General features: G+C 38.1%; 1 protein-coding gene across 21 annotated transcripts in view; it reads left to right on the top strand.

The window, feature by feature from the left end:
- celf1 (cugbp, Elav-like family member 1) overlaps positions 1-16,749 on the top strand; it is a 55,601-nt gene that overhangs the window by 14,100 nt on the left and 24,752 nt on the right. For 15 of the 21 annotated variants that reach the window (XM_080302297.1, XM_080300057.1, XM_080302566.1 and 12 more), the window contains 3 exons: positions 10,293-10,375; positions 12,626-12,674; positions 12,798-12,932. In XM_080302297.1, the coding sequence (XP_080158423.1) occupies positions 10,293-10,375; positions 12,626-12,674; positions 12,798-12,932 (267 nt within the window). The remainder of the gene's footprint in view (positions 1-10,292; positions 10,376-12,625; positions 12,675-12,797; positions 12,933-16,749) is intronic. The other 6 variants (XM_026156258.2, XM_026156327.2, XM_080300894.1 and 3 more) reach the window with 2 other exon arrangements.

Raw genomic sequence — 16,749 nt, 5'->3', positions numbered from 1 at the left:
CTGGATGTTAAACTTAATTGTTACACCTGGTAAAGCAGCAACGCTGATGATTTAATTAAAGATGAAAGAATTTAGACCGTTTTTAACTCTTAGTGTTGGTTTGACTTTGGGAAGTGGACGGAGTTTTGGACCCAGATTACTCCGCGAAGCTCCTCACTACGGCAGCCGTAATGCTCTGACGATCCATCAAGCAGTGCCGCTCACCAAAGTTGTACTAAAACATTTTTAACAGATTTCTGCAGCCAAAATCTGTTCGAGGTCAGTAAGCACAACCAGAATTCATACATAAGGCACACTCTCGATTTTTGAGAATATTAAAGGATTTTAAGTCCTTATAGTGTGGAAAATACGTTATACAGAAGAAAAGAATATATCGCGATATATATTGTTACCGCACATGCTTCAAATTAGATCGCGATATGAATTTTATGTCCGATACCGATACCGATATCATAAATTTGGATATCTGCCGATACCGATATGAATCCGATATAGTGTTTTTTAATCAACAAAACTGTTTTTAAATATCTTGCTGCATTTTGTATAAGTTCATACTCAAGTTTAAAACAACAACTACACTAAAGCTATTCTGTTATACCTGTATGCAAAAAAAAATATTTCATAGTTCAGCAATACTGATCAATGTAATAAACTTAAACCTACACCATCCTCCCTATTCTGGTATTTTAAAGAGTACTTAGCATAAATATTAAGCAACCTAACTAATAGGGTTCCAACTCCCAGCAACAACAAAAATAAATAAATAAAAAATAGGGAACCACCCCTCACACTCCACCTCATGATGCTTAATCGACGTAATCAACCTTAATTTGATGCAGTGTGAAAAAAAATGCACAGAAATCAATTATTTTTCAAGAAATATTAAATAGATTCAACATCTTTCTTCAACAAAATTGCAGACTGCACAGATGGTACCTTCCCAAAGGAAAAAGTACTATAGCTTACTAGGGTATATATATTAGACTTAATAGTCACTATATACAGTAATTGACTTCTATTCATTTTACATCAAATTAAAACTTTGGGTGTCAGATAATTATTTATTAAAAGCTCGACATTTTAAATGAGAATAAGAAAGAAAAGTATGTCTTTGTGCCCCCTTTTCCCTGTTAATGCCCTATCGGCCCCCCTGGCTAAACTTTGCTAGCTCCGCCCCTGCACAGTTACCAGCTTCAGCTGTAGAAAAAGATCCTCGAGTAGAAAGTAATATTAAATACATTCTAACAACAGCTGATCAAGCTTAAACGTGCTGCTGTTGTTCAGCCGCTGGTTTCCTCTTTCTGGTGCAAAGTGGGCCAAAAACAAACAAGAGAAAAGCCGATCAGCTGATCATTGATCAGTTTCATGATTGAAGTAGCAGCAGGAGAGAGAGATATCGGTTGTTAAGCTTAATGCAGGAATGCTTTACAAACACTCAGGGATGAACTTACACACTTGCTTTACTTCTCTGTGGGATCACTTTCTCGGAGATGAAATGCCGGGTTGGTAGTGAGGCTTCAACCAGACCGCCGAGAGGTCTCGCGCAGCCGCTCTATCACGTGACGCACACTGCTCCGACGTGGTAAGGGTATGAACGAAGTTAAGTCATGTTGTGACAAGTTTTGTGAGGTGCTTTTGTGATATTTAATGGATCGGATTAAATTTTGAATTTCTCTCCGATATCTGATCCAGTAATTTAGGTCAGTAGTGGACCGATACGTAATATCGGATCAGTCCATCCCTAGTTTACAGTCACAGATGAATTTTAATAAAATTTGTATGTGATGTTATAATTTTCTAACATTTCTAACAGGACGTTATCACATTCCTTTGAAGTTTTTAAATTTGAGCACACGTGAAACCTGAAAGCAGTTTGAGATGAAACTTGGCCCAGAGGAGAGAAAAAATCTGAAAGTTTCACATCAACTGTTAAGGGTGACTTTTAATGAATTTTTGAATATGATGCAATCAGGCTCTTTCAGTGCAATGTTTGTTTTTATGTCTGCGCAAGCTTACATTTGCGATCAGCAATGAAGGAGAATCGGTGCAGTTGTAAAAGTGCAAGAAAATTTATATGGTGGACAGGAGGCGGCTGGCCTCACTGCGGCTCACAAATGATAGCTAACTTGACTGTGTCACAAATGCAGCCCAATACTGCAAATTTCGCATTGCTATAGGAAATAAAAATCACCAGTTTTCCACAGGCGAATATCAGTGTGCATACAGGGAGTGCAGAATTATTAGGCAAGTTGTATCTTTGAGGAATAATGTTATTATTGAACAACAACCATGTTCTCAATGAACCCAAAAAACTCATTAATATCAAAGCTGAATGTTTTTGGAAGTAGTTTTTAGTTTGTTTTTAGTTTTAGCTATTTTAGGGGGATATCTGTGTGTGCAGGTGACTATTACTGTGCATAATTATTAGGCAACTTAACAAAAAACAAATATATACCCATTTCAATTATTTATTTTACCAGTGAAACCAATATAACATCTCCACATTCACAAATATACATTTCTGACATTCAAAAACAAAACAAAAACAAATCAGCGACCAATATAGCCACCTTTCTTTGCAAGGACACTCAAAAGCCTGCCATCCATGGATTCTGTCAGTGTTTTGATCTGTTCACCATCAACATTGCGTGCAGCAGCAACCACAGCCTCCCAGACACTGTTCAGAGAGGTGTACTGTTTTCCCTCCTTGTAAATCTCACATTTGATGATGGACCACAGGTTCTCAATGGGGTTCAGATCAGGTGAACAAGGAGGCCATGTCATTAGTTTTTCTTCTTTTATACCCTTTCTTGCCAGCCATGCTGTGGAGTACTTGGACGCGTGTGATGGAGCATTGTCCTGCATGAAAATCATGTTTTTCTTGAAGGATGCAGACTTCTTCCTGTACCACTGCTTGAAGAAGGTGTCTTCCAGAAACTGGCAGTAGGACTGGGAGTTGAGCTTGACTCCATCCTCAACCCGAAAAGGCCCCACAAGCTCATCTTTGATGATACCAGCCCAAACCAGTACTCCACCTCCACCTTGCTGGCGTCTGAGTCAGACTGGAGCTCTCTGCCCTTTACCAATCCAGCCACGGGCCCATCCATCTGGCCCATCAAGACTCACTCTCATTTCATCAGTCCATAAAACCTTAGAAAAACCAGTCTTGAGATATTTCTTGGCCCAGTCTTGACGTTTCAGCTTGTGTGTCTTGTTCAGTGGTGGTCGTCTTTCAGCCTTTCTTACCTTGGCCATGTCTCTGAGTATTGCACACCTTGTGCTTTTGGGCACTCCAGTGATGTTGCAGCTCTGAAATATGGCCAAACTGGTGGCAAGTGGCATCCTGGCAGCTGCACGCTTGACTTTTCTCAGTTCATGGGCAGTTATTTTGCGCCTTGGTTTTTCCACACGCTTCTTGCGACCCTGTTGACTATTTTGAATGAAACGCTTGATTGTTCGATGATCACGCTTCAGAAGCTTTTCAGTTTTGAGACTGCTGCATCCCTCTGCAAGATATCTCACTATTTTTGACTTTTCTGAGCCTGTCAAGTCCTTCTTTTGACCCATTTTGCCAAAGGAAAGGACGTTGCCTAATAATTATGCACACCTGATATAGGGTGTTGATGTCATTAGACCACACCCCTTCTCATTATAGAGATGCACATCACCTAATATGCTTAATTGGTAGTAGGCTTTCGAGCCTATACAGCTTGGAGTAAGACAACATGCATGAAGAGGATGATGTGGACAAAATACTCATTTGCCTAATAATTCTGCACTCCCTGTATGAGGAGAATCGTGCAGACATCTAATTTCTCGCTGAGGAGTTTCAACAGCGTGTCCTGGATTTTGCTGGTTTTTCCTCTCCTTTCTCCGTGAACCCCGGTGACGCTCCAGACCACCTGCAGGTGGAGCTCATCAAGCTACAGTGTGACGCTCAGTGTCACATTTGGCACCAACAGCTCCTGCTTTTCAACTTTTACCACCAGCTTTATGAAAGCAGGTTCCAAGAGATTTGAACATTTCTAAGAAATTGATAAGCTTGTTTGGCAAGACATTCTTGGTTATGAACTTTAGCAAGAAGTCACCAGCATGACATCTTGTGCATCAAAATCACTGTCTCTGAGCCAGACCTGGCCTTTTTAATGCAATCGAGATCTCAGTGTCACCCTTCACATTAGTGCAGGCAAGTTATTTGTTAAGTCTTTTGAGGAGAATGAATTCTACAATCTCAGTGAATGGATTTTTATTGGAGGATATGTTTAACCTTCTCAAAAGTTTTCAATAGTGATTTTGGTAAAACAGTTAAGATTTATTTGCGTTCTGTGTGAAGAAATGAAAAGTATGCCATTTGCAATAAAAATGTCATTAAATAATTCATTTGCATTTAATGTTAATGGTTTGTAGAATGTCAGGCTGAATGGTCAGCCCCCACCTCTCCTCCCCACATCGGGCCCTCTTTGCAAAAGGTTTGGACACCCTGGTATACTGTTTGGTTCTGAGATGTTTTCCAATTTCTTCTATTACTATACTGTTTCTAAGAAGCTCCCGTGAAAGTTTTTCAATAACCAGACTATGCCATTATAGTGATGGGGACTACAACACACATTTGTAATCTGTCCTTAATTGGAACAAGTCCGAGTGGCTTTTGGAGAACTACTAACATATAGAAGTTCCTGTACTTTATGAAACATATAATGTGTTTGGTCACTGTGTGATTGTCTGTCCCTGTGTGTTAGCCCTGCGACAGACTGGCGACCTGTCCAGGGTGTACCCCGCCTCTCGCCCTATGACAGCTGGGATAGGCTCCAGCGCCCCCCGCGACCCTGAAAAGGACAAGCGGAAGCGAATGGATGGATGGATGGTCACTGTGTGTTAGACAAAAAGATGGAAAGTACAGCTACTGCTGTGGTATTATCCCACATGTTTGTCTATAAATCAGTCCTCAACAATTCTTAAAAAGAAACCACTGTTTTCTTGAAACTTTTTAATTTTGTAAACGGAATAGATATTGATTGATTGATTGATTGATTGAATCTTTATTTTGAACATGTTGAAAAAGTATTAAAAAAAAAATAGAATTAAAAGAGACAAATGAACAAAGCAAACAAAAGGAAAACGAGCAACCACAACTCCAAATAACGTCCATGTTCAAAAAGGAGCAGGAAGAAGCATAAGCTTATTTAATCCCACCCCTTTTCCACTATCTAGTATCAATAGACTACAGAAATACCTCCTTGTAATTACATTATATGTTATGTGTAATTTTTTATTTTTTATTTTTTTTTAATATATACACATATATGTTTCTATCTATCCATACCTACGTATATACACACATACGCACATATACACATTTTCAATAACCCCATTAACACCTGAAGGATACACAACCTACAATTTTATATATATTTAATATATATATATATATATATATATATATATATATATATATATACATACATATACACACATACATACACACACATACACATATATATATATACATATATATATACATATACATATATACACATATACATATACACATATATATACATATATATATACATACATACATACATACACATATATATATACATACATACATACATATACACATACATATATATACCCATACCAACAAACCCGTGCATGCGCACACACATGAAAATATTAGACAAGAACACCCTATCAAATCTCTACCTTTTCCCTGTACCCTGTAAAAACCATATCCTTAAACCGCTTTTTAAACTGCGCCATGCTTGGACATTGCTTCATATCTTTACTTAGTCTGTTCCACAGCTTCACTCCACACACAGAGATGCAAAAACTTTTTAATGTTGTACGGATACGAGGATGTTTTAAATTTAATTCCCCCCTCAAATTGTATCCCCGTTCCCTTCTAGAAAACATTTTTAGAATATTGTCAGGAAGCAGGTTATTTATTGCTTTATATATAATTTGTGCTGTGAGAAAATGAACCAGATCTGTGAATTTTAGAATTTTTGATTTTAAGAATAGTGGATTTGTATGATCTCTGTAACCAGTTTTATGGATTATCCTTATGGCCCTTTTTTGTAATATAAAGATTGATGATAGCGAACATTTGTAAGTATTGCCCCAAACCTCTGCACAGTAATTCAAATACGGTGCAATCAGGGAACAATAGAGAATGTGGAGTGATTTGTGGTCCAGAATGTGTTTTACTTTACTCAAGATTGAGACACTTCTTGAAATTTTGTTATGTATATGATTTATATGAGACTTCCAGTTTAATTTATCATCTATAATCACACCAAGAAACTTATGTTCAAGTACTCTTTCAATTTCCACACCATCTACATGAATCTGCACTTGTGCATTTCTAAGGGAATTCCCAAATAAGATAATTTTAGTTTTACTTAGATTTAGCGATAGTTTGTTCCTGTTAAACCATTTTTTAATTTTGCACATTTCTGAAGTAATTGTATCCAGCAGCTCCTTTAGATTCCCCCCAGAACAAAAAATATTTGTGTCATCTGCAAATAATACTAATTTTAATATATCAGATGCCTTACAAATATCATTTATATAAATAATAAATAATTTTGGACCCAGTACAGAGCCTTGTGGAACACCACAAGCAATGTCCAAGCATGATGAGGAATGGACACCCAGCTTCACAAATTGTTTCCGGTCACTTAAATAATTTTTCACCCATTGCAGTACAACCCCCCTAATCCCGTACCGTTCCAGTTTATTAATTAATATGTGATGATTGATTGTGTCGAATGCTTTCTTGAGATCCAGAAATACTCCAGCTGCATACTGTTTCTGATCTATAGCATTCGTAATCTCCTCAATTGATTCGATTAATGCCAGAGATGTTGATCTTTTTGATCTGAATCCATATTGACTGTCAGAGAGTAATTTATATTTATCTAAGAATTTGTCTAATCGTTTATTAAACAGGTTTTCTAGGATTTTGGAGAATTGTGGTAGTAAAGAAACAGGCCTGTAATTTGTGAAGTGGCGTCTATCCCCGGTTTTATACAGCGGCACAACTTTAGCTATTTTCATTTTGTTTGGCACTTTTCCCGTCTGAAATGATAAGTTGCAAATATATGTTAGAGGTCCTACAATTCCTTCAATGACCTTCTTGACGATTTTCATGTCAATATCATTACAATCAGTGGATGTTTTATATTTACACATGTGTACAATGTCAATTATTTCTTTTTCCTCCACTGATGTGAGGAACATTGAGTTAGGGTTCCTATCAATCAGGTTTTCACTACAGTCTACTGATGGCAGTGACTCAGGAATTTGTTCTGCCAGTTTTGGTCCAATATTTACAAAATAATGATTAAAGCTGTTGACCTTATCAGCAGTGTTTTCCATAATATTGCCATTATCGATAAAGTATTGTGGATAACTTTGTTGTCCAGAATTATTTTTAATGATACCGTTTAAAACATCCCATATTCCTTTCATATTATGTTTATTGTTGTTCAATATTTTACTATAATACTCCTTTCTACATACACGTATAATATTGGTCAACTTATTTTTGTATTTTTTATATTTATTTTCAGCATCTTTTGTTCTTTGTTTTAGGTATTCCCTATAGAGTGTATTTTTCTTTTTACATGCATTTTGTAAACCCTTAGTGAGCCATGGTCTATCTGAATATTTGTGCTTTCTGTTGTATTTTATTGTTGGACAGTTTTTATCGTACAACTCCATGAATATTCTTAAAAATATGCCATATGCAATATCAATATCAGCTTCTTTGTACACCTTGTCCCAGTCCTGATTTAATAGATCGTTCTTAAATGCAGTCATAGTTTCTTCTGTCCTTACACGTCTGTATCTCAGTTGTTCTTCATGCTGATTTTTCTTATAATTAGTGTCATAAACTGCAAAAACTGGTAGGTGATCACTGATGTCATTAATTAATATTCCGCTCACAATGTTGTTTTCCATATTGTTAGTGAAAATATTGTCAAGTAAGGTCAATATTAAAATCACCACAGATAAACATAACTTTTTGATTTGTTTTAGAGAATATTTCCTCTATGAAGTCATTAAATACTTGAATACTAGAGCCAGGTGTTCTATATATACAGCTAATTATTACATTTTTTTCTTTTTCCTTATAAATTTCAATTGTTATACATTCTAGTAAATTATCAGTTACAGTTGTCATACTTTCTACCACCTTGTAGTTTAGGTTTTTATCCACATACACAGCTACTCCCCCTCCACTCTTGTTCCTTCTATTTACAAAATTCACTTCATATCCCTCCAGTCCAAAGTCCATTCCTTTCTCCGCATTGATCCATGTTTCAGAAATGGCAATAATTCCAAATGGATTTGTCAACTCATTTAGATATTCCTTTATATTGTTGAAGTTGGCATACAGATTTCTGCTATTAAAATGGATTATTGATAATTTATTTTCCGTGTTGATGGTGTGCTTAAACTGTTCATCAGTGAAGTAGCAGCAGTTACAGCTGATGTTGTAGAAGAAATTATTTTCCGGGTCTATATCCTTTTCTAAGTCTAGAACATTATGGTCTGTGTATCGAAATGTTCTCAGTTCCAGATTATCATAAAGAGAATTCCAATGAGTTATGTTGATATTGTTGCTGTATGCAGATGAAGTTCTTTTGGACTGTGCCATGTGTTGTGTTGTGTGTCACGTCACATGTGTATTCATACCTCCAGAGTAAGTTGACCTCAGTATTTGTCCAGCTCTTCCATATTTCTGATGACCAACACTTTGGCTTGTTCCGGTGTTCCATTGAGTTTAATGAATACTTTGCAGTTGGTGGTCCATGTATTTTGAATTTTTCCCTGTTTCTTCAAGTAACGTGCTTTCCTGGCAATGTCCGCATTTCTTTTTATCAGATGTTCGTTCATGAAGACATCGGATCCTTTCAGTTTCCTTCCTTGTTTTAACAGTGCTGTTTTCTGTTTTCTGTTTGCAAATCTCACAATGATGGCTGGTTTGTTACTGTCATTTTTTCGGGGTAGAGGGTGGCAAGCCTCAATGTTGTTATAATCCACTTCCACACCTTTGGACCGTAGAAAGGTAACCACTTGATGCTCCGTGGAGTTGACATCTTCCTCTCCTGGCCCTCCTACATTGTCAGTGGCGACCGCCCGGGCGTATGACCGGGGTTTGATGCGAAGCCCCGTGATGATAACATCGTTCATCCGGGTGTACTGCTCCAAATCCGCCACTCTGTTCTCCAGGTACGCCAGCCGCCGATCCTTCTCGGCGTTCTGGATGCGGAGAGCCTTAACTTCCTCGACCAGGTCCAGGATGGCTTTCTGCTGCAGTTTGACAGTAGAAATCTCCTCTGTCATAAACTCCAGCGACTTCTTAATATCGTCTTAATATCGTCTCCTTCCTCGGCTGATATCATTTCATCAACAGCATATACGTGTTATTGTGGATCTGATTTGAATGAATAATAATAATCGTTGATGAATTAAACACAACCCATGTTGTTTTAAAATCATGTGCGGCTCTAAACGGCTCATGGGCAGCACAGTGGTGGAGTGGTTCGCACTGTCGCCTTGCAGCATTCAGATTCCTGGTTGGAAACCCAACAGGGGCCTTTCTTTGTGGAGTTTAAAAGTTCTGTCCATGCTGGGTGGGTGGTGGTGGTGCTCTGGCTTCCATCTCTGATTAGATTAAGTGCTTAACATGTATAGAATAAAGTGCTCCATGAACATGTAGGTTAAATTATGTTACATGTATTCTTCACTGACCACATTAATGAGTTAAGAATTGTTATTTGCAAAATGCATGCGTGCATAATAGGGTTATCTTTATTGAGCTGAATTTTATCAACACCTTGCCTATGAATGTTTATGAAGTGTTAACAGTAGTTATTTCCCTTGTACTTTGTGAGGTACAGGAGTTTAAGAAAGTTTACATCACTGTCATTTGTTATTTTTAATGCATATTGTAATACAAGGCATTATTTTATCCTTTGCTTCTTCTGTTATGTGACATTCTGTGCATTTTCTAGAGGTGGCAAAATAACCCCTCAAAACACTATTATTATTCTGACATTTGCTAAACCTAGAGTAATATTAGTTCATTTTTATGTTTTAAAAAAGACTGAATTAATTGAACCAGTTATACTACTAATCTTCTGAAATTGAATATATTGATTTTATTTTTGGTTTGCTTTGTTAATGTCCTTTGTTTTTAATTAGCAAAAAAGGAAAAACATGATCTTTGTATGATGTGAATCAGCTGAGTAAGATTTTTCTTTTTCAATCTCTGGCAGGTTGCTGTTTTGTAACTTACTATAGCCGCAAATCAGCCTTAGAAGCGCAGAATGCTCTGCACAACATGAAGATTCTGCCAGGGGTAGGTGATAGTCCTTGATTTGCCCTTTCATCACATGTGCAGTTCACATTGAAACCTTGAACTTGAATTTTTGGTTATCCATCAGAAAAGTGGATAGAGATTAAGCATATTTTGTCTGTCTGAAAGGAAATTAAATCACTCATTTTGAGACATCAAAGGCTATTGATTTCTGTGACGTCTCTATTTTTTTCAGCAGTTGTCCACAGAGGTGCACTAAGCATTTACCCTCCAGATTCTTTGCATAGCAGTTGGTGTGATGTTCCCAATAATACTGGAAAAATAGAAAAGTAAAACTGCAGATTAGAGGAATTAAACGGCAAATTGACTAAGGAAGATAAAAAAAATATCAGTTCAAGAAAAAAACCTGTCTCCCCCTGTTTATCAGGATTGGTTCAGTTTAAATCGCAATCCTTATAATCATACTTTTTTCAATGAACTATGAAACTATTAAACCTACAAATTCACTAACAAGTGGCTAAGAAAGAATAAAAGGAGGGTTTAAAAGTGCTAAGTACATAAATAGCTATCCACTGTCAAATCTTAACTAGTTTTCTTGATATTAAGATAGGGTTAGTGTTTGGGTCGGTCAGCTATGGGGCCTCCTCCGAGTGGGATATGCCCCGAACACCTCACCCAGGAGATGCTCAGGGGGTATGCTAATCAGATGCCCCAACCACCTTAACTGTCTTTTTTCGATCCTGAGGAGTAGTGGTTTTACTCTGAGCCCCTCTCGAATGACTCGTCTCCCTATCTCTACAGGAGAGCCCAGCCATTCTTTGAAGGAAACTAATTTCTGCTGTTGTATTTGCACAATCTCCCTCTTTTGGGCTTTACCCAAAGCTCGTGACAGTAGGAAGGTGAGGGTAGGTTACACAGACTGGCTGGTAAATTGAGAGCTTCCCTTTTACACTCGGCTCCCTCTTTGGCACGACCGACAGTGTCTGTATAAATGCAGACGCTTCCACAGGTCCATCTCTGTCTCTCACTCTCCTCTCACTTGTAAACACAACGCAGAGATAAACTCCTCCACTTCAGGCAGCAACTCATCCCTGACCCGGACTGAGCACTTCACTCTTTTGCTGCTGAGGACCATGGCCTTTGATTTTGAGGTGCGGATTTTTATTCCCACAAATTCACACTGGGAACCACTCTAGTGCTTGTTGGAGGGCCTCGGGGTACTGGTCGTTTGGTACTGGGCCGCGAGAGTTGAGGCTCAGGTGTGAAATGTATGGTTTTCAGGGTTTTTATCGGTTTTCAGCGTTATTTTGTTATCGTTTTTATCGTTAACTCGGTTTTCCTGGGTCTTTTCACGTGTGTTATGAATAAATCTTCTTTTTTTCGGTACCAGTACTAGTTTTATTTTGTTGTATTTATCCGCGACACCTTAAAGGCCGGTCCATGAAAATATTGTCGGGCATAAACCGGTCCGTGGAGCAAAAAAGGTTGGAGAGCGCTGTCTTAGAGGATAAAGAGCTAGTCCAGTGTTCCGCGACCAAGACGAAAACCGCATTGTCCCTCCTCTATCCGAGGTTCCACTAATGGACCAACTGCACCCTGCCATTTACCTTCTGAGGAGTACAATCCCCCCTCCGTGTGATGTTGCAGAAAGACTTTCCACTTAAAATGCAGTATTTCAAAAACAATCTAAGAAAAATGTCAATGCTTGATCAATAGTGAAAGTGTCACTCAGTTTTGTTTTTAAATTAATGAAAAAATGTTTTAAAAAAAAGCAGGTCTTTTAACATAAAAATGCAGCATAAACATGCACTTCCTTATTTTAAACAATCCTTGTCTATTTATTTTATTTTCTGTTCTTCTGTAAGAAGTAGTGTAGTGACAGTGCCCCCTACTGTAGAGAAAACTTGGTACAGATCGCAGCAGCCAGCTGATGCAAAAGGAGCTGATCTGTAGGCAAACATGTAATTCAGGACTTGTTGGGACAATACAATAGGACGTTGCCATGTCATATCTTAGTAAATAACTGCACTGAAGATGTTTCATGTGTCTTAAAGGAAAATATACCATTTGTCGATATTATCTATGTATGTATATGTATCTATGTAAAAGAGAAAGGTCTTTCTGTTTGTGGAGCTTTTCAGGTATCTGTAGTCAAATGGGATCCAAACATCTCTAACAAGCACACAATAGTAATTTTACATAACTTGGCACATGAAACCAACATATTCGTTTCTGTATCTCTACATGTTGTGTATTTTATGAAATAATATATATATTTACTGTCTTGCTCAGATGCACCATCCAATCCAGATGAAGCCCGCTGATAGTGAGAAAAACAATGGTAAGGATTTTGTAGCATAAGTACCTGCTAATAAACATACTTTTATGCATGTTGAATATTGCAGGGCACCATAATTCTTGATATAATGCACAGATGTTTAATGTTGTCTTATGTTTAATACAGCAGTGGAGGACAGAAAACTGTTTATTGGAATGATCTCCAAGAAGTGTAACGAGAATGATATCCGACTGATGTTTTCGCCATATGGACAGATAGAGGAGTGCCGGATACTCAGAGGCCCTGATGGACTTAGCCGTGGTAAGACTTATTTGTGATAAGGTTTGGCTTTCCAGCGTTTGCTATTCTGTTGCCAGGCTTATACACAATTACAGGTTGAAGTGTGATATTGTGTCTTGTCTGTCTGCAGCTTTGTTATATGGCTGAAAATGACTAAGTCCAGTAGTCATCTTTTGTAATAGTTTATGGTAAGTAGGGCTGCCACAAACGATTATTTTGATAGTCGACTAGTCACCGATTATTTTTGCGATTAGTCGACTAATCAGATCATCATCCATTGGACGTAAAACTACAGCTTATTGCACCAGCAGCATCTGCTCTTATATAACTATCATTAGCTTACAGCTTTAAGTGTGTAAGGTATGTGCTAACTAACAATAAAGACAAGATGGTAGCTTATTAAAGTTTAATGAAATCTGCAGATTGTTTCGGTGAAGTTTAATAAACTCCTTGCTATCTAAAATATAACAGGACACCGGAGTAAATTCTCGAGCATCTCACACTTCTGATGATCAGCTGTCTGCTTGACGTTTATTCAGCTGTGTAAAAACTGTAACTTTAATCTCAGCCAAACCGATTTACTCAGGAACAAATAAAATACTGAAAAAAGCCAAACGATAACATTTTTAAGTTATCTAAGTGACTTATATATCATGTTTAACCTGAGTAGTGAAAGACGGCGGTGGGTTTGAAAACGATTTGCCGGGAGTCCGGTGTTCTCACGGCTCTAGTGACCTAGCCCCCGGCTAGCTATCGAGCTAGTGGGTAACAGACGTCTCCGAAAACGTCGGAGCGCTTTTGAAAATATGTGGTGTCTTGATAAACTGAGCAGATATTTGAGGTTTACACAGCTACATTCTCGCCTGAAAATATGTTAAACGTTTATTTTGTGACCCAGAAAGAATAATAAGAGTAATATTAAAACTAACTAGCTGCCGCCATTGTTGGAAACTGCGCTGGGCTGCGCTATGAATTCTGGGACACAGCTACTTTTTCTTCGGGGTTTAACGGCAGCTGGCATCCTTGTACATGCAGTGCTGCCATCTTCTGTTTCAGTCCGTTATTACACTCTTAAATCCTGCTACTTATTCCTGCGTCTTTTGGGATCTTACAAAGCTTCAAACGACGCGTCGACTATTAAATCACTCGACGACGATTTTAATAGTCGACGTAATCGTGACTAGTTGACTAATCGTGGCAGCCCTAATGGTAAGTAAACTAAAGAATTGTAAATTAAAACTCAGCGATCCCCAATGAGCAAGCACTTGCAGTATGGAGCAGAATAAAAACTCCCCTTTAACATGTAAAAACCTCTGGCCTGACCAGGCTCAGGGAGGGAAAGCTGTTTTCTTAGGCCAGATTAGAGAAGGAAAGACAGAAGAGTGTCCTGATAACAAAAATTAAACAGGACATAGCACAGATTATGAACCAGGAGCATAACCAAGAAAACTGTTCAAGATCTAATGCTCTACTGAATGCTTTATTAAAAAGGAAAGTGCATGCAGAACTAGGGGTAGGCGATGTATTAGATATACTTTATGTATTGCGAGTTTTGGTTTGGTTAAAATGGTTCTTTTGCAACCATAAACTATAAATTCCCATGGCAATATTAAGCTATGTGCATGTAATTCACTGTTTTGTTTTGTGATTTAACAAGGAGGATGCCAAACAAAATGCAGTAATTTGCCATAAAACATGCCACAAAACTATTGCCACAAAGGGTAGCATTGCCATAAATTTATTCCACCAGCTGAAAAGTCATCCACTGGGGGTGGCTGTAGTTCAGGAGGTAGGTAGGTCACCTACTGATCGGAAGGTTAGTGGTTCGATTCCTGGCTCGTCCAGTCTGCGTGTCAAGTATCCTTGGGCAAGATACTAACCCCAAGTTGCTCTCCGATGCATCCATCGGAGTGTGAATGTAGTTCGTAAGCACTCTGTTTAGAAGTGCTTGTGCCAATGGGTGTGATTGGGTGAATGTGGCATGTTGTATAGAGCGCTTCTAGTACTCTGGGAGAGTTGAAACGCGCTATATAGGAATCAGTCTAGTCCATTTATCCTTCAACTGCAAAATGAAGAATGTTTTAAATGTTGCATGTCAACATCTCCCTACACACCAAAGAAAATATTGAATAAACCAGCTGTGATACCTGTGACTGCTCTTGGTCAGTCGCTTTTAGTCACTATCTAGACTTTTGTTTCTGTAATATGAGGTCATTGCATTTTTAATTTTACTGTTTTTATATGTTATAAGCACAAAAAAGAGCCTTTCTAATTTCACTCGTTTTATTTTGTCTTGCGAATTCTTGCTTGATGTACTTTCTTGTTGTTATGATCTTCAGTTTGTTGAAGCTCTAATGTTGACCACAGAAAGAGAGTTACTGTCACAGTATTGTCATTTGGAAAAAAACTTCTATGTACAACTGAGGGTTAAAAAATGATTGAAATAAAACATGTCAATTCATTCAGATTTATTGTATTCAAAGTAGAAAAAAATATTGAATGGTCGATTTGAATGAGTATACCAGTGCAATTTTATTCACTATACGGTTGAAAATAACATGTTTTTGGAAGTTATTTAAACACTTCATGATATATATCTTGAATCGCAATAAAAAATGCAAAAATATTACAATATTAGATTTTCCTGATATCACCCAGGCCTTTGCTGAATTTAAATTGCGAGGTGATTCCACAGAGCAGAATCTCTATTCTGTTTTAGGCATATCTAGGAAGCACAAATAAGCCTGGACTACATAATGCTTTCTACAGAATAGTCTGGTACTAATAGCTATAGGACCTGATCTTTAGGACTTTGTGTGGGCCTAAGCAAGACGTATACCGTATTTTTCGGACCATAAGGCGCACTGCCGATGAATGGGTCTGTTTTCATACATAAGGTGCACGGGATTATAAGGTACATTAAGTGAAACAAAACGGACAGATAAGTCAAACTTTACTCAACTCATTCCTCTTGCTTCCTCTACTTCCATAACATTGATTCATTAATGTTGAATTCTCTCACAGCTGCTCTATTCCCATGTCGTTGCAGTATATTAATGACTAACCTCGTATTGTGGATGAATTCTCAGTTGTTCTCCTGACCGAAGTTTGGTCCGTTTACAGCATCCAGCCATGCGATTAAAGTTGTCCAGCTATGGTTGTGCCATCAGTTAACCCTGATGGCACGCGTGCCCAGGGTTGTCAACCCCTGATTTACACCGTTTTTAACTCTCAGTGATCCCGTACTATTGTTTGACTTTGGGATCTAAAGCGAAAGGAGTTTTGGACCCAGATAACTCCGTGAGGCTCTTGACTACGGTAGCCGCAATCCTACGACAATCTAAGTGGTGTGGCTTCGTAGCTTACCAAAGTCATATTAAAAATTTTTGGGCGGTTTCTGGTGTCATGACGTAGTCAGTGGACCTATTCGGTGGCTGCTCCCCACAATCTTGATAGAAAAACACCGAAACTCGTTAACAGACAATTCAACTGGGCAAGACAAAGCTGGTGGCGGAATAAGGCAAAGGGAACTCAAAATGCCAAAGGGACAGGATAAAGCCACTTCCTAATGCTAGCATCGTGACAGGACAAGCTAGCATGAGCCCCGTTAGCATAGCTAGCAATTCAGCTGGTGAGCTACTAAAGGGTATCGAATCATTGAAATCAGAAATCAAACAAGATAATGAAGGTCTGAGAAGACATAGAAGACATGACACTGGAGCTAACCGAAGCGCTCTTCCAAAGCCTAAAAGCACAGAAATTGATCCGAAACAAGCTGGCAGATCTAGAATCAAAACCATCATTTAAAAGGGGTTACAGTTTCTAAAGTTGAACAATG

The sequence above is a fragment of the Astatotilapia calliptera genome, chromosome 1, assembly GCF_964374335.1.
Source record: "Astatotilapia calliptera chromosome 1, fAstCal68.1, whole genome shotgun sequence".
Lineage (NCBI taxonomy): Eukaryota > Metazoa > Chordata > Actinopteri > Cichliformes > Cichlidae > Astatotilapia > Astatotilapia calliptera.
Note: the sequence above shows the minus strand (reverse complement) of the source record. Positions and strands in the feature narration are given on the sequence as shown.